Genomic DNA, 25,637 nt, shown 5'->3' with positions numbered 1-25,637 from the left:
TAGAGGATGTATAGGTCAGTCCCTTGATGTGATCTCTTCATTCAATCAAGAGACTCAGTTAACACAAGGCTGCTGCCAGTGTAACACAACATTCTGTCCTACATCATATTAGTTTTTATATATAGTAGCACAGTCTGACAATAGAAACTACACTATAATAAATATATAAACCAGCAACATTGTCATGTGCTATCATCATCAAGTATTATTTACTTAAGGTAACTGTATATGTCATATTTCTGTAGAACAGCACCTTGGATGTAGTTATGTCAGTATTAGCAAGACATGAGAGTACTCTATCAGAATACAACATTAAGAAGACTATAAGGCTATCAGAAATTAGAAACATTAAAAATCTATTTCCAATAGGAATCTATGAAGACATGCTGACCAAATGTAAAGTAGTATTCTGGGTCAGAGGAAAGTAAGTTGTAACAAATTTCCCATACACATGGAAGATGTTAAGAACAGGGGAAACTCAGCATGGAGTGTACTAAATCCCATGTACATTTCTCACAGTTTTCCTATAAATCTAAAATTGTTCTGAATGTTGAAGTTTAGTAAGTTATTTAATATACTCAAATATGAATCCGAAGTTTAAAAATAATTTAACACTTTTAAGATTTATTTATTTTTATTGGAAAGATTTACAGAGAGAAGGAGAGACAGATTTTTTAACATATATTTTTATTGCATTTCCTTTTTTTAAAATTAATTACATTGCATTATTGATACTTTTTTTATGCACTGGGATTCCCCCCGCCCCTCCCAAAACCCTCCCCCTAAGGTGGATTGCTCCACCTTGTTGCATTTCCATAGTTCAAATTCAGTTGACATTCTTTCATTGGAGGTATTTACCAAGCATAAAGTCCAGCATCTTATTGTCCTGGTAAGTTCAACGGTTTCTTGGTGAGACCATCTCTGGTCTGAAGGTAGAGCCGGCAGAGTATCATCCCAATCAATTAAAAGCCCCAACATAATATTACCAACCATTTACAACATTACGGCATTAATTGACATGGTATTGATTAACCAGTATGTTAATAGGAAAATGCAGGTTCTCAACCACAACCTGAGACTTCTTCATAGACATATCAATTTTGGTTTACATTCACCCGTGTTCTATACACCTTAAAATGGCTTAGATTGCTATTCAACTGTCTCATGCCTATTTTAATTTTAGTCTTTAGCAGTTTATAGCATTGAAGCATGATTTCGCTGAACCTGGCTGTTTTTCAGGTGGTCTAACTCTATAATTCTAACAGGATATATGTCAACAGTTTAGGTGAGCATGTTTAGGAGGGGTGTGCAAAGAAATCTTCCATACCCCAGTGAGGAGTAGCTAATCTTTGTGTCCCACCCAGTGAGATATAAGTGCATCCCCGCTGACCGTTTCCTGTCTGTTTCTAAGCTTTCCTTGTTGTTCTCTGTCTATCTATTCTAGTTTTGTTTGTTTGTTTGTTTGTTTGTTTGTTTGTTTGTTTGTTTTGAGGGGTTTCTGGAGCGCTCCTGATGGTTATTACGAGAGGGGGTGGGGACCCAAAGTTGGAAACAGGCAAGGACCAGAGAAAGCTCCTCTCCCTAGTCCCAACGGAAGTTTACTGTTCTTCTGTTTCTGCGGACCGCTCAGGGATCCTGGTTGTTGTTCCGATGACCTTGGATCCTGCAAGGTAGGACTGGGCTTCTTCCATCCCATGTGGTAGATCCAAATGGGGGTGGTTGACCTCAGAGTTCTTGGTCTCCGAAGGCACTCCATTTCCCCATGGGAGAGACAGATCTTCTGTCCACTGGTTCACTCCTCAAATGGCTACAACAGCTGGAGCTGAAGCTGATCCAAAGCCAGGAGCCACGAACTTCTGGGTCACCCAAGGCCTTCCACCATCCTCTACTGCTTTCCCAGATCACAAACAGGGAGCTGGAAGGGAAATGGAGCAGTCAAGATACAAACTGGCACCTGTATGGAATCCCAGTGAATACACGGCAAGGATTTTAGCCACAAGGCTACTACACCAGGCCACAATTTAACATTTCTTTAAGCCTTATAAAGGCTAAAATCCATGAAGCAGCTGTAAACTAGAATGTCAAATATAAACTTTGTACTAACAGAGCTGTATTCAGACTGTTCCATTTTCTAATGATGCTGAAAACAAAATGAAGAAAAAAATAGAAAAATCTAAAACCTTCTGTTTAAGAGAATGAAATGGTGTCTCGACTATTTCTGAATGAGAATAGATTAGGTTGGTTATAATGACAAATAGAGGTGGATATTTGACTTTGCAGTTTAAGTTGCTGCTTGAGAGGCCTGTGTCCCATACTGGAATGTTCTAGCTCTCCACTTCTGATCTAACGAATGTGCATCCTGCAGAGTAACAGATGATGACTCAAGTACTTGGCTATATTCTGCCCGTGTGGGAGACTCAGATAGAGTCTGGCTCTGGCATGCTCCAGCCCTCACTACTGAGGACATATGGAGAGTGAACCAACCAATGAAAAATTTTTCTCTGTGTTATCTCAGTTATAGTAATCTAATTTACTCTTGACAGTGCTCCCCATATTAAGGTCTTGCAAGAACAAATAAGTAAATAAATCAGCCTCTTTGTGTCTTGGTATAAAACCTGTTGATGGGGAGTTGTGTCCACATTGGCCATCTTGAAGCTTGGTGAAGGCAGTAAAGGGAAATATTCTAAGCTTTACTTTAAATGTGTTTGAAAGGCAGAAAGACAGACAGAAATCATCCAACTGTTGATTCACTCCCCAGTTGCCCACAACAAGTCAGTCTGGGATAGGCTGAAACCAAGAGCTGGGAACTCAATCCAGATTTTCGCTGTCAGGGGCAGGAACCCAACTTCCTAAGCCATGGTGTGCACCTCCCTAAGAGTGCATTTTCAGGAATCTGCGATCGGGAATCAGTGCCAGATACTGAGCCTGAATGGGGTGTGGGTGTTGTGAGCAGTGAGTTAATAACCACACTATACACACTCTCTCCCCTGGAAACACTTCTTAAAGTTTCATGAATCAGAGAAACAAAGCAGAAGAGAGTGAAAGAACAATTTGAAGTGATGAATGATTTTTGAAAATGAGAAAGTCTTCTGCTAGAGAGGGAGGAACTACCTCCCGAGAGCCTCCGCCCCCTCATGGCCACAGGAGCTGTACATCCAAGATGTTTTCAAAAATCTGTGAGTCAATAATCTTAGGTATCCTCACTTTTAATGTATGCTTCAGTTTGCTAAATGTAATGCAAATGGCTTCTCTAAATTATACTCACTCTGAAAAATTGGTCATTTTAAATAAAATGCAACTAAAGTGTCATCCTAAATTAAAGTCACTTTGCAGGTTATTTATCTGGCTTGTCTTCAATCTGGCTACAAAAGCTGCTTCCTATAGTCAAGGAAATTCTGAGTCCAAGCCAGCCTGTCTGTAACTAGGAGAGCTTCCAGGTGACAACATGAAAGGTCCCAGTGAGATTGAGTTTGGAGTGGTGCTGAGAGTTTTGGGTGAGGCTTAAAACAGTTCCAGTTCAATAGCAGAAAGCAATTAAAAAACTTTAAAATTTTTGTTGTTAAGGCACTCAAAGGGTTTTTTGGTTTTCCAGCATTACCAGGGGAAATGCATTCTGGTCTTTATTATTTAATCAAGCAACTTTCTTTGAAGGCAGGTGCCAAGTAACTGAGTCATCAAACTCGGCAGAGCTGAATAACAAGGACACCTCCTGTGTCTGCTTTCTCCCCGTGGTGTTTGACAGTTGAACAATTTGATTTTTACCTTCTGGCAACGTCTCCAGTTGCACCATGGCCTGTGATAGCTAACATCAGTGTAATAGGTATAACAACAACAACAGCACAATTTGAGCCTTAGCTCTAGGGTTTATTGCTTGAATATATTTATCATCAGTGTACACATACATATTATAGCTATAGATATAGTTATGTGGTAAATGTACTTTTTGCTAAATATACTATTTTCCTCTTTTTTCAATGTTTATTTTTCATGATACAGTTCTACAGGCTCAGGGATTTCCCCATTCTCCCTGCCCCCACCCACTATTATTATTGCAATAGTGTGGTCCAACAACAGTCTCAAGTCCATCATTCACACATTTTATGGCTAAGCTGTTTAAATTTCCAGTTGATATAACCCCATGGTCATAACGGTATGTTTAATAGGTCTCCCCATTTTTAAAATAAAGCAAACAACAACCAAAACTTGGCTGAAAGGAACGCTGAACTGGGTTTTTCTCCTCTGGAGGCACAGAGGGAGTGTGTGGGGAAGCGGGACTGCTTCCAGGGTCATTCTGGTTATTGGCAGAATCTGACTCCTTGCAGGAGTGGGCCTAACCACCTTGTTTTCTAGATGCCGATCATCCCACATAACTGCAGTTGGAAACTGCTGTCAAGTCCTCTCCACGTGGTCCTTCCATCTCCAAACCAGCCAGGCTGCATTGAATGCAAGGTTTCTGAGGCTAGGCTAAGTGGCTCAGATACCAGCCCTCCCTTGAGGTCAGCTGATTAGTGACGCCCATTACATCTGCAGAACCTCCCCTTTTCCATTGAAGTACATCATCATGAGTGCCATCTTTTTTACAGAATTCTGCCTACCGCACTTGTTTTCTGAAGACTTGTCACTTAATTTGCTTTTGAAATTGAATGGCATGATAGATTTGAAACATTTAATGTGAATCACTATGATGAATTATACGGTACATTAAATTACTTATATTGTAAGTGTGACATGATAATTATGTGGTGCTCAAACATAAATTCAGTTTTTAAATAAGCCTATTCACGTATCTGATAATGAAACATTTAAAAAGACAGGCTTTAAAGGGCTGCTACAGATGCTCAAGCACTTCACATTCTTTAATTCTATCAGAAGATGGAAATTGAGTGTATATGTCCTTAATGTACGCTGTGTATCATGCTCTAGGTCAAACACTGACCCAAACTCATAGGCTTTACAACTAAGGTGTTTAAGGGATCGTTTGCTCTCCCTCCCCTGCCTTTCTTTTGATTGAGGACTCAGAGACTCAGAAGAAGAGAATGCTTAGAAGACTGCAGAACCTGCTGGGCAGTGGTGGAGGTTGACCTAGAGTCCATGTTTTCTGTTTCCCTCTGGGTTAGTCCAAGTAACAGTACTGTCTACTGAAGTGTTCCACGGATCAGGCACTCTTCTAAGCACTTTAATGGTGTCATTTCCCTTAACCCTCACAGGATCTATGAAGTAGGCATCATTGTAATTGCTGTCATTTCACATTTTGAGAAAATGATTCAAAGAGAGGATAAGTAACTTACTCAGTGTCACCCAGCTGGTGAATGGTAGAGTGAGGATTCAAAGACAGTCGGTATGACACCAGCACCCGACCTCTTCAACTGTGGAAGTCTTCGAATCTTTTTGAAAGGATTTAGGCACAACCAGCACACAAGGAAAAGGGGTGCGTGCTTATTTGTTGTAAGTCTGACAAGTGGTGCTTGCCAGATTTCTCGAGTTACTTATCTGTAGACTGATATTAAATAAAAATGCATCTCTTTTTAAAATATGTGTTTATTTATTTGAAAGGGAAAAAGATCTTCCATCTTCTGACTTACTCGCCAGAAAGCCACAACAGCTGGAGCTGGTCTAGGCCAAAACCAGGTGCCCAGAGTTCTGTGTAGGTCTCTCATGTGGGTTGCAGGGGTCGAAGCACTTGTGTCACTTTCCACCTTCCCAGGCATGTTAGCAGGGAGCTGGTTCAAAAGCAGAGCACCTGGGACTCGAACTGACACTCAAGTGAGGATGACAATGTCTCAAATGGCAGCTTAACCCACTGTACCATACGAGCCCCAGGAATCTTATTTCCTGTGCAAGTCATGTTTCATATACATATTAATATTCTGCATTGTCAGGTTCACTGAAATTGTGTATCTTCATGGAATGGTGAAATTCTTTGTAATCTATGCTATTACCCACCTTAAATTAATCATTTGCTATCCTATCTATTCTTTTTTTTTAATTTCTTAGTTTTTTTTTATTAGAAAGAGAGTAGGAGAGACAGAGAGAAAGATCTTCCATCCACTGATTCACTTCCCAAGTGGCTGCAATGGCTGAGCTGTGCTGATCCGAAGCCAGGAGCCAGGAGCTTCTTCTGAGTCTCCCACACGGGTACAGGGTCCCAAGGCTTTGGGCCGTCCTCCACTGCTTTCCCAGGCCACAAGCAGGGAGCTGGATGAGAAGTGGGGCTGCTAGGATTAGAACCAGCGCCCATATGGGATTCTGGCACATAAAAGGCAAGGACTTTAGCCACTAGGCCAACCTCGCTGGGCCCTGTCCTGTTTTAATCCTATCTTTAATCCAATCCATCTTCAAATTTTCCCGTTTTCTTAAAATTATTTTAGGTATTGCTTTGCTTATTTTGTTTCTGGTTTTATGTTCATTTTCCCAAATAAAAAGCCTAAGTACATTCATTGCATTTGATGATTACATTTCTTTGATATCTTTTCGTGTAGAAAAAAAAATCCCTCACCTATTTTTAATGTCAACTTGCAAAAAATGTTAATGTAGAAATATTATAGACTAATGTAACATTTCTTTCCACAAAGTGGACAAATATAAGTCCTTATTTGAAGTACACAGAAAATGTCACCAGTAAAAGTGGTACATAGCATGTGTTGTTGATATCTTTCACTTCAAATACATGTGAAGTATTTTCTTTTGGAAAGGATTAGTGCACTTTTCTGAACAATAAGCATCATTGTATTTGTGCTAGTTCGGGGAAGAAGGCCATTATGTTTATGGTGTGACAAGACTAACTATGAATAAATAGTCATGATGTGTGAAGAGCATGATGCCTACTGCACAATCTGTTACATGAAATTGGACGGCATGTATATACACATGTAGCAGTCATCAAAGTGTGAACTATTTGAGAAAGTAGATGACCTTATTCTCTGATATTCGATGTTCTTTAATTTCCTGTAAGACACATGTTTAAAAAAAGGGTATTAAGAGAGAAATAGGGCTACTTTTCTGAAACAATATTCCATGGTTTAGGTTTGTCTGCTGTGTATGTGCAGTTTGTCTTTTTACCCTATCTCCTGTATGTTCAAAAACTGGAAATTGGTTCCAAACAGTTGATTAGAAACATGTTGTGTGTTTTTGTATAGGTGGCATTCGGTATATCTGGAAGCACATATGATTGTCCCACTACTGGCACTGTTCATTAATGCTCCAGATTCATTGGTGTTTTCTGTTTGCACATTGTTTCCTTTAGGCATTATAACTAATTTATGGAAATTATTCGTTGCTCACATGAATATTTTTCTCCAAAAGTTCCATTTAATGAATTTAAACTCCACTTTTAAACCCTCCTTGAGTCATTTATCTTTTTTTTTTTTGGATATTGAAAACAGATAATTTTAAACTTTATCATTCCTTTTACATTTATTAATAAACATTCCTCCATAAATAACAGCTTTCACTTATGAATAAAGGAAGCTTTATGGCTTCTTACAGTTTGTATCAGTACAACATGTTCATAACCGGTTATCTAAGCTATGAGCCTTAGAATACTGAAATAAATTGCATATCAGTCATAATTTATATTTTGTACTCTCTAAAGTATTTTAATGTGCATTAAAGTTCAAATGGAGAGTGAAATTTAAAGCAGTGTTCTGGGCAAAAATAAGAGGCTTGATGAAAAGAAATTATGGGCAAAATATTGGGCATAAAAAGAGGTATGATGAAAAGAAATTTCAAGTCACTGGCAATATCAATGAAGATTTAAAAATGTAAAAAAGAACTTCCTAATACCAGACACTCAAAGAGCTTACCATATGTTTGTATCCCAAAAGCAGTGCAGTCAATATGGATAGTTAGGTCTGACAAGCAATAAATTAATCCAAATAATTTGGAATGTCACCCACCTGTTCCAGTTTTTGTAGTCGTTCAACCCCACATTCCAACATACAAGCCCCTCGTAATTTGGCTGAGTTTCTTGCCATCACTCCATATGCTCTGGTAAGGGCACCTGCCTTCAAAGCTCACAGTCATTCCTGTTTTCATACTTTGGTCCATACTGAGCTTTCCTGGGCCAAAAACTCTATTCACATGTCTCCTTGAGTCCCGGTCTGCCCATTTTTTCAAAACCCATACAAATCCTCTCCCTCAGTGAAGTGAAGCTCTTCGCTCAGTCAGTGCTCCAGAGAACACCTCTGCAACATCAGTAGCACTTGACTCAGTTTCCTGCTGGTCGGACCTCTGTCATAACTGACCTCCTCTCCACACTGTAGGAGTACCCTTGAGCTACGACTATCTATGACCCCAAATTAAAAGCACTTTCATTTGATATTGCTGGATTCTGGCATGATCTTAGGAGGATTTTCTAAAAATCACCAACAAATGTGAGACTGTTAACTAACAAGGTCATCTCCTTCGTATAACATTCTTTGCCTTCCAATATCTTCCAATATCTGTCGGGTTGCAAAAGGAGATTTTTCTGTGTATTCAAAACCAGGGCAAGAACTGGAAGATTACAAACCATCTGTTCTTTGTAAATAATATAAAGGCCTTGCTGTTTTACTATAACAAAAGAAAGGGAGTAGATGTAAAGTAATTTAGCATTTAAGTATTTCAATGAAAATAAAAGAATAGGCATAAATTAATCTGACATTGAAATATTACAATGGAAAAAGCTAATTTTACTTTCCTTAGGTTGAATCTTCTTTTTTTCTTATGTTAACAATTTCAATTTGAACACTGTTTTAAATGGAAATAAAACAATGCTATTTTGTGCTTAACTTTTTTTTTTTTTAGAAAATTTCCATCCAAGACATTAAGATTTCAAACACTTTTTCTTCGTTGTTATTTATGCAGTTCTTTTCATCTGAGGATCTCAAAGCATTGGGTGATGTTTTTCATTCCCAGCTAGTGATGACAAAGCTGTGACACCTTTTGTCTTCTATCCTGGCAGAAGCAGGTGGTAAAAAATTACGGAGCACTGTCCAGAGAAGTACGGAGACAGGTCTGGCAGTGGAGATGAGGAACTGGATGACTCGACAAGCCAGCCGAGAATCTACAGATGGCAGCATGAACAGCTACAGCTCGGAAGGAAAGTGAGTGAGGCCGGCCAGTGATGTGGAGCTATTCCAGCCCTTGCTAGGGACCATCTTCTTGGTCTCACTGTGTTTTCATAAAAACCAACTTGCATGCTTCACAGTCCTGTTTTATTTTTCACAGCCTGATTCCCTGTGAAGGAGAACGTTGCTCGACTTCCCCTGCACAAGTGACATGTCTGGCTTTTTATATTCAGGAAAATAAATTTGGGGGGGGTAAAGTTTTTTTTGCTTTAAAGGCAAGATGCCTCTCACATTAAAATATTTTGCCCTGACTTTAAATAATAGATAAAAGCACAGAAATAATAAGCATACAAGGCTGACCATGTGAACAGTGCTACTTAAAAAAAAAACACTTGCTGTAAGTTATTATTAAAGATGTGGAATTCTGATATAGGCTTAATTTAATAACAAAGGATTATTTAATATTAATTTACTTATGTTAAATATAGTCAAAATGACATGCCACTAAGTTGATGAGCCTCCTTTTATTTATTTTTTTTTTGTTATTATGGAACCTTCTTTTCAGTCAACTTCCTGAAATATTTTTAAAGCATTTGTAAAGACTTTATAGCCCTGTCGCCAACAAATCAACTTTCATTTGCAACTGCAGCTATGTGAATGAGATTAAGAAGGAAAGTGCAATCTACTGAACTCACTGTGTTATCTCCAGGCTAACACCAGGTGTTTAGACAGAATGTGTGCAGCCAGTCTGTGATGGGAGACTAAGGGAGCTATGAGCCTAGGAGTAAAGACATGCCCTAAGGATTACGGTTCTAGCACAGTTATATAACGTAAGGCACATAGATGGTTTGCACACATTTATAAAAAGAGTTATATGAGTTACTTATAAAAATAGACTAAAACATTATTATTAACTGACTGGAATTTGAGGAGGGGAAACAAATATATTTGCTCAAGAAAGTTCATCAACGAAGTCGAAAATTAGTTGGATAACTGAATAAAAAATGTCTATCAAGCACTTTGCTTGAAAGATACTGTTAAAGACATAAAAATGTTTCAACTATCGCCCTTACTCCAGGGATTTCTAATTATTAGAGAGAAACGAGATGAATACTAATCTAAAATTTATCACCATGCCTTCTAGTATTCTGATGACCTGACCAAGAGTTGAGGACATAGTCATAGGAAGAAGTCGGTATCAGTAGTTAAGGCCATGAGCCTTACAATCGTATAAACCTATATTCTCATCTGGTGATTTATTGCTTTGTTGTTGGTTGGTTGGTTTGGTTTGGTGCTATAGAACATTGAGCCAATTATTTGATTTTTCTGAGTTTGCTGTTAATCAACTGAGCTTAACAAGTATTGATTTATTAAGTGCTTACAATGTTTCAAGCACGGTTCTAGGAGCTAGAAACATGGCAGTAAGCACAACAGACTGAAATCCCAATCCTTATCAAACTTTCAGTATATAATAAAAAATAATATAATTTTAAAATAGTTTGTCAAGGAAAGTTAGCAGAAAATGTAGTAGATTATAGATTCTAAGTGTTAAGGAGAAAAATGGGGCAAGGGATAGAGATGGTAGAGGTTGGAGGCAGGGTTTAAGTGGATAAATAGGACAAAGGACATGACTGAGTAAAGATCTGAATGAGTGAAGAAGAAAGTGACTGAGTGAATAAATGTTATGGGGAGAATATTCAAGGCTGAAGCAAAGCTCAGGCCCTGAGGCAGGAACCCCCTGCACCAGCAAGTAAGAGAGAAAGTGGAAAAAGTAACAAGGAATTAAGGGTAGAGGCTGGGGTTAGACAGTTGATGTTGTCTTAACATGTTTTGAAGACTTTGCTTTTTTCTCAGTGGGATGAGCAATCATTGGGCGTCTGGGACTGAGGACTAACACGATCTGATTCCACTGTAGTAGATCAGTCTGACTGAGGTGGAGACAAGAGTGGGGACAGCAACAGGGACACTGAGGCTCTTGCCACAATACAGAAGTGGCTTGGACCGGAATGGTGGCATAGTGAGATCAGACTCTGCATACATTTTGACAGTAGAGCAAATGAAGATCTATTTGTGCACTCCACTTATGTAATAATAGGGTGCCATAGACAATAGTCTAGGTGGCTTAAACAACAGAAATTTACTTTCTTAAAGATCCAGCAGCTAGAAAGATCAAGGTATTAGTAGATTTGGTTTCTCTCAAGGCCTCTCCCTTGTCTTGTTTATAGTAGCCTTTTTGTGTCTTGTCTTGGCTGTTCCTCTGCATAGGCTGCTGTCGCCTCCTCTTCCTTTAAGGACATCAGGCACATTGAAATAGGGCCCCTCTGTTATGACCTCATTTAGCCCTGACTCTTTAAAATCTCTGTTCTCAGTACAGTCATACTGGATATTAGGGTTGAATATTGAGAGAACATAACTCAGTCTATAACATAGAAAATGAGGAAAGATCAATTTCAGGTTCAACATCTGGAAGGGCAAAGTTGTGATTTACTAAGGTAGGAATCCCCTTAGAGGACCTGGGTTTGTCTGCTGAGGAAGGGGGATTCAGTTTAGCTGAAACAAGTTAAATTTCTAGTGCCTGCTAGACTTCCAAGCAGATATGTATTGGAATATGGGTCTAGGGCCCAAAGGAGAGGACAAGTAGGAGATAGTAGTCCAGGTAACAGCAGGAGAGATGTCTTTTTAAAACCATTATACTGTGAGATCACCAAGGGAATTTCTACATAAAGAAAAGATAAGACATCATAGGATTGAGCTCCTGTATCCAGTGGTTGAAATTGCAAAGGAGACTAAGGAAAAGTGGCAGAAGAAAAAGAGACGAAACATATGGGGTTAAGGAATCCAAGAAGTAAACTGCAGAAGATGTGAGAGGGAGGGATCAACTGGCCAGTGCTGCTAATACAGCAGGTTAGATGAATATTGATAGTAGTTGGGTGCGGTACTGTGGTCATTAGCTAAGTCTGGCCTAATGGTCACAACAGTAAAGTTTTTGTGTAGTGGGGAAAATAAAAAATAATTAGAGTTTCAAGATGAAAGAAAGTGGCTACAGCACTCAGAGCAACCGTTTCAAGGAGAGAAAAGGGATGGTAGCTGGAGACAGGGAAGTAGGGTCAGGACAGTGGTATTTTGGGGAAGGAAAAGGAACAGGTATCAGAAATAGCAGCATTTTTAGACACTCATGGGAATGATCTGGAGGAGTTTCTAGTTCATAAAATATGATAAATAACAGAAGCTATCTCATAGCTCAACCAAGAGGATTCACTAGGGTAAACCCTGGCATGAAATACATGCTCAGTACAAATATATACTGGGTGGTTTTTCATGTAAATCACAGTCCCTGTCCTCCAGACCAAAGAAGGGGGAGACAAGCTTTTAGGACAGTGTGACTGGTGCTTCTGGTGCTTCATAGAGGCTGCTAAGGAGTGTGGAGAAAGAGCCAAGGAAAGCAGAGAGGATGTTGTGGATCAATAAGTTTAAGTACCAAACGGTGATACCACCTATCTTGCCATCTTAAGAAAGCTAGAAGGAAACTTGAGCTGGTGTGGGATAAGTAGGTTTCAAAGGTTTCAGCCCAGGTGTTATTTTGCTTTCAGTCTGATTTTCCCTGGTGTCCGCTTGGCCTCTGACAGCCAATTCAGTGATTTCCTGGATGGCCTTGGGCCTGCTCAGCTGGTGGGACGCCAGACCCTGGCTACACCTGCAATGGGTAAGAATGTTGGTCACATGGTTTCATGGCTTTCTTTTTATATCATTAAAAATTATGTTCTCTACATTTCATAGACTTGCTAACAGTATTAGCAGCAAGAATAAAGTATCATTGATTTTAACAGTAAAAAGATTTATTTTTCTATTACCATTTCTGCTGCTTTTTCAAAAGACGACATCATTGCTAGGATCTTAAATATGTTTGAAATGGTGCAAAAACATGATTTTTGGTGTGAGCTTTTTTTCGCTGTGTTTGTGTATTAAGACATGTTTGTTTCCTTTCCATATACTACTAGGTGACATTCAGGTAGGCATGATGGACAAAAAGGGACAGTTGGAGGTGGAAATCATTCGGGCCCGTGGCCTTGTTGTAAAACCAGGTTCCAAGACACTGCCAGGTAAAAAAACAGAAGACATTTTCTGTTGTTATCCATAAACCATCATAGTTCATATTGTTTTCATTTAGAGACTTTGTTTGAATTAAATGCTGAAAAGTTTGTTTTTGAGTCAATGAAGGATACTCGGATAGGTGAGTTATCTGACTGATTGGAAGTTCTTTTAGGCTGCGTTTATCTGAAGTAAGCATTTCGAGATTGAGCTGTTGGGGACAATGTCAGTCAACTGTTATCCACATACATACGTGATAGAAACCGCTTTCAAATCAATACTGCCACATTTGGATGATTTGTCTCAGCACAACATGTACTTTAAAAGTTCTTTTTCTCAGGTGAATTGGAGTTTTGCATTATTCTTGAGTTTATCTAGAGCTGCAAAATTTCTGCTGAGGATTCTTTAGTGTTCTGTGACTAGAATAAAAATAGGTACACCCTCCCCACCAGTAGCATAAGCCTATTGCCTCCTGGATATTTTAATGGTAAGACTTTTACTTCCTGTAATAGATAAAGCCAGATAGGCACGGTCATAAATTTTTATGCCTCATATTTGATACTGAAATGTCATTATAAGCTGAGGTCCCTGAAGCCATGGAAATGCCACCATGACTCCAAGTGATTGTGCAGATTGTCTGAGCAAATGCATAAAAGCAGTAGTTCAGGAGGATTCTGCATTTGGTTCTCAGCTTCAGCACCTCCACCGACTGACTTATAATTTTGAACCTCTTAACTTATCTATCCTTGCAGTCGTTCTGTTATATCATTTATTACTCTGTGCTTCTCGTTGTACAGCCTTTTTAAGAGAATTGAGTTGGTCAAAATCTTGGAGCTAGTTCGCTCTTTCTGCTATAAAGAACTGCATGAGTGCAAATTCCAGGAGAGTTACTTCTATTGAGTGTTTCCCAGATAAATCTGAAACAGTACGATTCATAATTAGCTGCTTCTTCCCAGCTGCTTTGAACATGACAGCTAAAATCCCATCACTGTTTCATACCCGCCACCAATAAAAATGCTTTTGAGTGATAGTGAGTGAGTGTGGGGATGTTTATTTAGATTCATATGTCAGTGATTTTAAATAAATGAGTAAGGCATTTCTCTTGAATCCTGTTAGGAGCTGGAAGCATTTCTTATTATGTAATGTAATCTGTAAATTTATATAACTAGCTCATAGCAAAATAATAATAAACTCAGGCTATGGCAACATCACCTAAAACACTCTTGGAAATTATCCTTTGTTTATCTAATCATTTTTAAATAACATGGGAAGGCCAGTGACTTTTCAAGCAAAGATTGAGCCATTACAGCCGACAGCCATGAGTGAGTAGGCATACGACAGCCACAGTCCTCACTTGCTCTTCGTTATATGTTCTTTCCTAAGCACCATACGTAAAGGTGTATCTCTTAGATAATGGAGTCTGCATAGCCAAAAAGAAAACAAAAGTGGCAAGAAAAACGCTGGAACCTCTTTATCAGCAGCTGTTATCTTTTGAAGAGAGTCCCCAAGGAAAAGTTTTACAGGTATTTGTTTAACTGTTTATCCCTTGCCATTATTTCATGGAGTCAGATCTTAGACCCAGGATCTTGTGGTTCCATTCTTTTCTGTTGCTAACCATTGAAATTCTTTGGAAACTCACAAGCAGTGACCAGTGCTACAAAGCTATGCCCATTGTCATTTCGTTTAAAGTGACTTGCCAAGGCCCATCACACCAGTCTACTTGGACTGCTTATGATCTTGGGACTGTAAGACTGTAAGGTCTCTGGATGTACTTGTAGATTCTGAAAGTTGAGGACAGCTATCCCATTCATCAAATGCCAGTGCTTTTGGTCTTTGATGTTGAAACATTAACTGAATGCATTTTACTATTTTAGTGTATTTTATAACACTTCTGTTATATACATGATTATACTGACATTATTCTTTGTAATTTTGCCAACAGATTATCGTCTGGGGAGATTATGGTCGCATGGATCACAAATCCTTCATGGGAGTGGCTCAGATACTTTTAGATGAACTGGAACTATCCAACATGGTGATTGGATGGTTTAAACTTTTTCCGCCCTCCTCCCTAGTAGATCCAACATTGGCCCCTCTGACAAGAAGAGCCTCCCAGTCATCTCTGGAAAGTTCAACTGGACCTTCCTACTCTCGCTCATAGCAGCTGTAAAACTTTTGTCACAGCAACCAGCGTTCCAAAAAAAAAAAAAAAAAAAAAAAAAATCACAGGTCGCCAACCCTGGTAACACTGCATGCTTAATGTTGTGTCTTCTGAGCCTGTTTCTAGGGATACGAAGCGATCCTGTGTTCTCAGAGGAAGTCGCACACATTGTGCCCTAACGACGGCCCTCAGGTGAAGAACTATCAGGTGTGGAGTTCAGTGACACTCATTTTTGGTCCAATCTGAAGCCATGGATTAATCTCAAAGAATCAGTCAGTTTCATGCAACAAAAGCCCTTTTCAATGGCACCTTTATATTTTTATCTTACCTTTTTCTTCATTTATCTGACCCCAAAGCCCTGTTATGCCACAGACATGGAGTTGTATAACCATTAAGCCATGTTACAGATCAAGGAGACAAGTCCTAGGAAGCATCAGGTGAAAAGCCTAAGACCAAAGAACTGGTCAGTAACAGTCCCTCTCTGGATGGTGAAACAGAGTGGTCAGTCCAGAAGGGAGAGAGACCGACTGGGGAGCGCCGGCGGACACCTCCTTCACCAATGCCAAGACACATTGGACTCTGGAAACAAGATCTGTGGCAACACTGGACTGAATGAAATTAAAGAAACTCTTTTTGCATGGACACAGATTAGCTGAATACATAAATTATTTTCTTGGGGCTGCAACTTGCAAAAAAGAATAAAACTCAGCCATTTTCAACAATTTATATTATTTTTAAAAATAAATTTCACTAGTGCATGGTTTTAAAGGGGGTGAGAATGCAACAGGGTGATACAAAGACAGACCATGTTTATTCTTTAAACTACGCATAGTCTGTGTTTTGGCAGACATCACAAACGAAAGTACTTTCTAAAAAATACTGAAAATTCTGTTTCTGTGACAAATAAGTATAATATACTCAATTTATTTCCATGTTAAATATACAAGTCTTATGAAGTTCAATATGTGCAAATTTTTCACATCTTCTTTCATCTTCTCTGTCTCACTTTTCCTATTGTCCCTCTTTTACTCTTTTAATTTCTCTCTCCTTACCAGAATGAACCATATGCTAAAAGCTTACTAAGTTTTCATCTGATCCTCTCTTATACCCCATGTTTAATTCAGAACTGTCAGTGCTTCTGAATTTATGAATTTCTCAAGGAAAAACAACTATTTAAGAGCTTTCTTTATTTCAAGCATGTTGAAAAGGATTTTGCAACATGACTTGGGAGTACATTAAAGTAAGTCAGCATGTATTTGACGAAGAAGATATTTGAACTTTTGCAATTTATTGTACAGTGCATGGTAATTTTTTTCACCTTCAAAATTCAGTTTACAGGAAATTCCTAAAATCATGTGGCCATTGTGATGTCTAATGAGTTTATTTTTAGCACCAGCATTATTCATACAGGGGTTAAAGTATTATTTATAGGAGGTCGTAGGTTTTGTTTGTTTTTTAATCAGTTAAAGCAATTTCTTTAGCCAGTTTTCCATTTCCTATGTGAATAGAAACAATGCTGAAAATTTGGAGCCCCCAAACACAGGGCTGTTTATTAATTCATTTTTCTGTAGTAAAAATTCAATTTTTCACAAATTATATTTCTAAAGAAATATAGTAAGCATAAATTTGCAACAATTTTAAAGCTCCAATTTTTAGGTGACTCAAAAAAGTCAGTATGCCTATTGATAGTTCCTTGATGCCATCACCAAAAGTCTCCAAGAAAAATCCCTCAAGTCACAACCCCTGCCTTTGCTTTCACAGACATTGGGTGGTGCTGCAAGGTCAACTTTCTCCCCAATTCCCCTATTTGGAGGAAAAGTCACTGGTTATTGTAATAAGCCACCCATATTTTCATGTTGTTAATGCATATTTTAATTATTCATACATTGTTATGAATTAAGTTCCTTGTAATAATTTTTGAAGTCCACATGCATTCTGTTTAGTTTGATTAAGGCCATGCACAAAATTTGTCTTCTTTGCTTTTGCTCTTTTTTTTTTTTAGTCAGTGCTGACCATTAAAAACTATCATGCTTGATATGGTGCAAAAGTTAAAAATGAGTATCACTAAAAATGCCTTCTCTTTATGTGGTGCAATATGAAACCCACCCAGCCTGTGTCTTGATGTTCTGTTACATGCGATGGACCCAGGTAAAATTATTAAAAGAAAGGAGAAAACTGTATCGAAGTAATTTAGACACCTGTGTACCAGCAGCAATTGATTTAAATAGGCCTGTGATGTCTACACTACCCCCTTAGAATAAAGGTTAACCATTCTCCTGATAGTAAGTTGCAGTCACATAATCTTTTGTGCATATTCCTATACAAATTATTTCTAATTTTAATAAGAAGGACATAACTGTGTGGAATATTTGTACATACTTGTCGTTATGCAGTATTTATTTAAAAGTTGGTGTACTTTGTGTTTTTTTGTTTGTCTTTTTAAATTTTCACATGTCTGCACCTCAACTATGATTTAGTCATGTAAATAACACCATGCCAGTGACCATTGCTGCCCTGTACATAGTATGTTTTCAAAGTAAAGGGAATTTCAGTTGGGGGGAAAAAGGGAGGATTAGTCCTGTAACCAACACACCAACTAATGTAAATCAAATTCATTCTGGTGATGGTATTAACACTTTAAATAAAACATTTTCTTTACAGACGGTGTGTGAAGTGCTTTCTCTGACTTCTCCCCTGCCACAGCTTATGCTTGACCTCATTTGTCGTTGAAAGACTATAAAATCATCCTTTCCTAACTCTGCATAGGCTATGGTCTTAGCTAAAAGTCCTCAGGAGAGCATTGCTTTGCGGTCCCTGAAGCTCTCTGCTCACATCATTGGAAGATGCTAGTTTTTTTGTTTTGTTTTGTTTTTAAGGTTGTTATTTGAATTGAGGTACTCTCTGGTGAAAGGACTCAGCAAATCACATATTCTTCTGAATGAAATGAGTGGAATTTTTGTGTTAATCCTGGCCATGACAGCCAAAAGTCCCAGAGGATTCATGTACCAGCTCAGCTCTGGCCTAAGTGATCATGGTGGAGGTGGCCATGGGTTTATGCTTCTGTGTTTCTGTCAGCTCAGCACTGTGGAACGAGGCATGTGTGGTAAGCTGCCATACAACCAGCTGTCCAGGGACTGGCTACTGTTGAGGGAGTTCAGTGGGGGAGGAGCTTCTCCAGGTCCTTCCACGGTGTTTCCCAAATCAAAGGAGACCCTCAGACATGTTCCATCCCATGGTGCCCTCCTTAGGCTCCAAATTGAAGAGCTACTTTGACCTCACATTGAATTAGTTGTCCAACTGAGGTCTAATCCTAGTTCACACTAGTCTTTGAAACAATCGTTTCTGCAAGAACTTAGTTCCATCCCAGGTCCCCAAACCATATTTTCCATTATTCAGAATTCACTCCCCCATAGTTTAATGAGCTGTCTTGGCCGTGCATATACTCCCATGGTTTGAAAATATCCCATTACTTTTCTCATCTGTCCTCTCTTGAAACAGTCTTCTCATTTCTCCAAAATGGTCTCTGTGAGCCCCTTCTTACAACTCTGAGCTCAGAAGTGAGTACTATTAGCAATTTCTGACCATACCCTAAAATGTTGATGCAAATTCTTCCACTACACCAGGGACTTCAGGTGTCAGAAGTTTCAGAAGCAACAATAAGGAGCATGACGATCTGTCATGTAAAGACTGTGACAGAATTGGGCAAGAGATTGCCAATGCTGTGTGTCTATTACAGACTAAACATTACTATCTGTACACATAAAAATCAAGTGCTGTCTGTGTTTGTCTCTACTCACCTTGGGATGCCCTCCATCAATGTCCTACTAGTATCCATTCACTGAATACAGAAGTTCACACTCCCACCTTTGGTTGGTAAAATGAGTAGTGTACAGGAGAAAAGTTTTTGAGTGAGTGAACCAATCTAAAAGTATGCTGCTCAGGTTTTTCATGTAGTTTGATTCAGATCATTCAGCTTTTCGGGGATTCATTTCCTCACCTGGGAAATTAGAGGTTTGAGCTGTATCTCATTCAATAAAAGTATACTCTAATATCATTCAGTTAGCACTTAACTCACAGGTAAGCTTCTTTGGGGCAGGAGTCCTATCTATTATTTTTCTGCTTCTGTATCCTAAGTACTAAGAACAATGCTTACCACATATGTGCTCGATAATTATCTGTCCAGTGAATGCTTCATCTCTTATTTCTGAAATACTACTCCAGCAGGCAGAGTGAGCAAAGCAAACATGGCTCTGTCTTAATGGGGCTTTCCTTCTATTAATGACACATTAAGTAAAAGATGACAAGTGTGAACCCTCTGCTAATGTGAAGCCCCAAGGATGTAAAAGAGGATACAGCCAAGTGTTTTAAACCTGTCAACACATCAAAGGTTAATACAAAACAGAATGAAGCATGGCAGCAGAACGCCAGAGGGGCTAAAGAATATTCCAATCAGAGGGAAGAGCAGGTAAGATACTTGAGGGAATGAAATCACGATTCCGCCACTTTTTAAAACCATACAGCATCTGTAAATATGGTTAGGACACATAAAATGCTTGTGAATGCTTCAACAGTGAACAAGTAAATACAGATTTCTGCATCCTTGGGCTGTTTCTAATCTCACCAAGAAATATGTTTGCTTGTACTTGATGTGAGATCTCTTTGTAAATGACCTAACTGGTAAGAGCTGATTTTCTATATAATTATATATAACATGGCTCTCAGAACATTGCTCAGCTCTTGATCCAATTAAATGTTTAGGTCTGACTGTAGGAACTAAAGTCTACAGTTCTGTTTTCAAGTAAAAGAAGAATAGCTGAAGGGTGAACATATTGTAGGGACCAAATATTTAGCCTTCACTGTGAATGTCCAATCCTGATGTTCACAGAAAGATCACTGTCCTCAACATGAAAGATTTCTGAGCACTCAGGTTCATGCTCGTAGGGTTATATCAAAAAGCCAATGTTGTCCTCCAGGCTTTCGTGTATCAGTTTCCTGTCTTTTCCTTGGGTCAGGGGATCCTGTGGGTCAATGCTTTCTGTTTCTGGAACTATCGTTATAGATCCCATGAGAACTGCCACTTTCTGAAGAATCCCATTCCTCTGCCAGTGAATGATGATGTGGGGTTGCAGACTCTTAAACTAGGGCAATCTGTGCCCTTGCCTGTGAGGATTTATTTTTGTTTTATTTTGTTTTGCTTTCATGCCAAAGAGGCAGTCTATCTCTAGTGACAGAAAGTATTAAATGAAAAAGGAAAAAACAAAAACCTTGAGGATCTGGCTATGGCTGTTGTTTCCTGATACATGATGAAAGTTTGTTTAGGATAGGATGAACTCCAGAAAGTCAACTGAAGGCAAGAATTGTGGAGACAGGCCTACAGTTGTCACTTTCTTCGTTCTATTATAGTTGAAACCAGCTGCCTCTTTGCTCTTCCAGGACAGCCCATACACTTTAGCTGCAGTTCTTTGGGGTTCCTGCTACTTGGAGTCATGCATCTTAATTAATACGTTTGGCCAAGTCCAGTGAAATTATAATATATTGTAGAAATCATTGTGGTTACCTATGGCAACCTCTTAACATTTGATGAAACCCTAAATGGTGATCATTCAACCCCTGCTCTTGGCAAGTAGATGGAGAAATAAGCTATGCAATGCATGCAAACCCATTATTGCTGTTTGGCTCTAATTCCTGATTCTGGACTTGAAGCACCCTTCCATTATTCTAGGCTTCCTAGACTAGTACTGACTAGAAACACACAGCAAGGGGATGAGCCCTCCTTGTCCTTTCAAGATCGTCTTTCAAAAATTTATACTAGATGATACTATTTTCAATTCTTAAAAAGAATGTGTTGGCTACAAGTATTTGTTTTAGATAGGAATTCCTGAGCTCAAATACCTGCTCCATCACTTCCCAGCCTTATAACCTTCATTGAGTCATGTATTCTGTTGTTTCATGTGCAAAATGAAGAAAATGAGAATAAGAATGATACCTGGCTCTCCTGTTGAGCGGAGGAAATGAAGTAAAAAAGGTAAGAGACTTAGAACAGTATCAGACATGTAAGTTCAAGCTCATACTGGCAGTTACTATAGTGGTGGCGACTGTAATTACCACTACTATTTATTCTCTCTTGCAAGTGATTCCAGCCACTCTAACCACGTGTTACTTACTAGAAACCTCATAATCTCATTTGTCCTCTATTCATCCTATCCAAAAAAAGGACACAAGAGCAGATGGGAACTAGCCCAGTACTAGGGACTATTTCTGTAGACACCACTCACGATTTTGTTGTCTTTTTCTGCAGTGGTATCACATCAAGTCTTTCACATCCTCTTTCATGGCAATTGCTGACTCATCCTGTGCTTGTGGAATTTAGTTTTTAAGACAAGGAAAGACATAAATCTATTCTTGCTAATTTTTTCTCACTGTATTGTCCAGTGGTCCAGTCTGCCAAAACCATTATGACTGTCCTAAGTCTGTCATTCATTCATTTTGCTGAGGCCTCAAGAATCACCAAACCTACTACCTCACACTACTTGTAGCAGGTCAGATCAGGGCATTTCCTGTCATCATTCATGTCTTTAACAAAATATTGACTAAAACAGGACCAAGGTCAAAGTTTTGTAACTCTCCATTCATAGTATTAATGTAAGAGTGATTGTAATGTTATATATTACAGTTTGCACAAATTAATCCGTATGATCCAAGTTATTCCTTATGACTATCTTACGAGGGTTAAGCCACCTCCTACAATGCCTGCATCCCATAAGGATGCCACTTTTAATCCCAGCTTCTCCACTTCCAATTCAGCTTCCTGCTAATGCACCTGGGAAAGCCCTGGAGGATGGCCCAAATGCTTGGGCCGCTGCACCTCATGTGAGAGACCTGGAAGCTCCCAGCTCCTAGCTTTGGCCTGAACAACTCCAGCAATTGTAGACATTTGGAGAGTAAACCAATGGAAGACTTGCATAGTACATTTTTAATTTGTTATACAGCTTGTGTGCTAATATCCATGAAACTTATGCCAGATGTTTATGACATCGTGCTTTTAAGAAGATGCAGAAGTCAAAACAAAAATTCTCCATAGTTTTGAGGGGAGGGGTAGAACCTGCTGATGTTCTGACATCTGTTCGGTGGTGACCAATTGAAGGTGACAGTTAAGGCAACCTTCAGATGCAAAACTGGTGACCAAAGACATACAGAATTTCAATCCTTCAAGGTGTTCTTGGATAGGAATAGTGAGCAGGTACAGAACAGAGTCTGAAGCTTTAGAACTATGCAAGAAATAGTCTCCTAAAAATACCCAGTAATTCTGTTCTAAGTGTACTGGCCTTCAATAGCCATCTCTGCGTATCAAAGGCATGCTTTTATTGACTTATGTATCTTCTATTGTCACAATGCATCACATTTTGGTCCTCCACTGTAAATACTAGGTTCCTCATTTAAAGCTCTAACTCTACAGGTCTTTGTTCAAGATATGAAAAAAGGGGAAATAGGCAAAAAAAGAGGGAGAGGGAAAAAGAGTGTGACTAAAGAGCTAAAAATATTTCAAAATAACAGATCTTTTAATTTGAATTTGGTAGGTTTTTCCTGCCTGTTTTCCTGGCCCCCTTTTAATTTTAGACCTAGCTTAGAGCAAGGCAGGTGAGAAAGGTGAATGCAAATGAGAAATAAGAATGTAAATGAGAACCGAAAAGAAAACGGAAGCAGAAAAAAATCCTCAGAGGCTTCTCTGAATTACACAGTTACAACTGGTGTCTTTCTGAAGAGCAGTGTATGCGTGAACGTCAGAGACGGGGCTAGGTCATGGCTGCTAGGAAGACACGTAGAAAAATATTTCAAAAACATTTTTTGAAATATTTTCCCCAAGAACTAGCAATGATGTGGTCAACAAAGACATCATTTCAGACAAGCAAAGTGCCTACCTGAAAATTGTTCAGCCGTCTGATCTTGATGCTCATGCCAACTATGTTTGAAAAGGACATGTACTTCTGGATATAATGTTAGTCTTCTAGAATTATTAAATAAGTCAACTTTGTTGATATGATTTGTTAGAATACTTTAGAACCTTATTAGCTAATGCTATCAGTTACTACAAGTACTAAAATCTCTAACTATAGTCTTAACTGTATTCTCTTGGTTTTATCACCTTTTTTTTCTTTTCATGAGTTTTGAATTCCTGTTACTAACTGCATAGGACATATTATTGCTCTGTCCTCCTGATAAATTAAACAGTTTCTCTTTGGTAATGCTCCTTGTCTGGAATTCTGTGCTGATGTTCTGCTTGCACAGTCATCCGTACATATAGTGCTTCTAGCCTTTCAATCCCATGCCAGTTTTTTGAAATAACATCTGTTGTTTCATTTACTTAGCATAAGGTTTGCATTTGTCTTTAAATCTAGTCTGATAACTTCTGCTTTTTAATTGAAATTTGATATTTGCTTACTTGTAATGCAATTGTTGATACGGCTGACTTTAAGCCTACCATTTTGACATTCATCTCTAAGTTAACCTGATTTTAGCTGTTCTTTCCCCGTTAGATTACTGTATGTTTTAATATTCCACTTTCAATTTGCTATTTGATTTTATTAATTTTATGATTGTAGTAACATCAAGTCAGAGTTTATATTTTATAATTCTCATAAAATCTAAGACTATGACAACAAAATTTTACTCACCTGGCCTGTTTTGCTGTTTGATGTAATCTAACTTGTTTATAGAAGTAATACAATATCATATTGCAATGTATTATTTTAAAATAATATTAGTCAATTTCATGTCAAGGAAATTAAGAGAAGAAAAATATTCTTTTTATATCTGACAATGTTGATTTTTTCCAATTCTCTCATTCTTTTCTGTAGCTTCACATTTCCATCTGGTGTCATTTCCTTTCACTCTGAAGAACTTGCTTAGCATATTTTATAGCATATATCTGTTATCAACAAATTTCCAGGCTTAGTGTTCTGAAAATATCTTTATCTCGCCCAAACTTTTAAGTTTTACATATATATATATATGAAGAGTTACAGAGAGAGGGAAAGGGAGCGAGAGCTCTTCCATCCTCTGGTTTACTCCCCAGATAACCACAACAGCCAGAGCTGGGCTAGCTCAAAGCCAGGAATGAGGGGCTACTTCCAGGCATCTCATGTGGCTGGCAAGGGGTCCAAGCACTTGGACCATCTTTTATTGATTTTCCATTTGCAAGGAAGCTGGATCAGAATTGGAGCAGCCACCACATGATTCAATACCCATATAGAACGCTTGCATTTTAGGTGGCAATTTTACTTGCTATGCCACAAAGTGGGCTACTAAATTTGTGTTTGGGAGATGATTATTTGTTGAGTTCTTCCCCATTGCAGAACTTCAACAGTGGTTCCATTGTCTTCCAGTCTCCATTATTTCTTGTCAGAAGTTAAGAATAATTTCTTCCTTTCTCCCCTTTCTACAACTTTTTAAAAATATATGTGGCAGGGCTGGTGCGGTGACACAACAGGTTAATTCTCCACCCTGTAGCCCTGGTATTCTATATGGATGCCATTTCATATCCTGGCTACTCAACTTGCAACCCAGCTCTCTGCTTACAGCTGGGTAAAGCAGCAAAGGATGGCTCAAGTCCTTGGGACCCTGCATCCACCTGGGAGACCTGAAAGAAGCTCCTGGCTCCTGGCTTGGGATCAACTTGGTTCTGGCCATTGCAAGCATTTGGGGAGTGAACCAGTGAATAGAAGACCTTCTCCCTCTACCTCGTTCTTTCTATAAAAGCTGCTTCTCAAATAAAATTACATTTTAGAACATATAAATATAGGCTTGATTTTTAAGATCTTTCTCAAGATCCTCAGTGGTACCTAACCATGCTTCTCTTTGTATTTAAAATAAAATTAAGGTAATGATTGAAATTTTCAGTCTTGGGAGATTGGTTTCACTCTTTGCTAGAGTAGATCAATGTAATTGTTGACGTTGGTGTGAGAACATGACCCTTATTCTTGAGGAATGTCCTCTGTAATTGGATGCCTGAAGAATTCAGTGAGATGTCTCCACCACCTCCCAAAATGACCTTTCAGGCTATACCCTCTATGTAGTTGAAGTTTTGAGTCTGGCTGTACACTCTCAAGAATTTGGTCAAGAATTGAGATGAATCCTCAGGTTGACTTCTGAAGTCACTACTCAGTACTTTCTTTGTCTCAGGTATTCTGACCCACACATCAGAATACTAACTGTGCTAGATTTGTAGAATGCTATGTTGTACCAGGAAAGTACTATTAGTCAGAAATCAGCAAGCCAGAGTGCCACTGGGCTTGTCTAGTGAGGTTGTTTGTTGTGTTTTGTTTTTGTTTTTTTCCTTCAAG

General features: G+C 38.7%; 1 protein-coding gene across 8 annotated transcripts in view; it reads left to right on the top strand.

Annotated features, from left to right (window-relative positions):
* Positions 1 to 18,155, top strand: part of RIMS2 (regulating synaptic membrane exocytosis 2) — a 506,806-nt gene extending 488,651 nt beyond the window's left edge. For all 8 annotated transcript variants that reach the window (XM_004580663.3, XM_004580662.3, XM_036498462.2 and 5 more), the window contains 5 exons: positions 8,942 to 9,083; positions 12,638 to 12,750; positions 13,046 to 13,147; positions 14,520 to 14,659; positions 15,079 to 18,155. In XM_004580663.3, coding sequence (XP_004580720.2) covers positions 8,942 to 9,083; positions 12,638 to 12,750; positions 13,046 to 13,147; positions 14,520 to 14,659; positions 15,079 to 15,297 — 716 coding nt within the window. In that variant the 3' untranslated portion in view covers positions 15,298 to 18,155. The remainder of the gene's footprint in view (positions 1 to 8,941; positions 9,084 to 12,637; positions 12,751 to 13,045; positions 13,148 to 14,519; positions 14,660 to 15,078) is intronic.
* Positions 18,156 to 25,637: the final 7,482 nt, after the last annotated feature.

This window comes from Ochotona princeps, chromosome 9 (genome assembly GCF_030435755.1).
Source record: "Ochotona princeps isolate mOchPri1 chromosome 9, mOchPri1.hap1, whole genome shotgun sequence".
Classification (NCBI taxonomy): domain Eukaryota; kingdom Metazoa; phylum Chordata; class Mammalia; order Lagomorpha; family Ochotonidae; genus Ochotona; species Ochotona princeps.
Note: the sequence above shows the minus strand (reverse complement) of the source record. Positions and strands in the feature narration are given on the sequence as shown.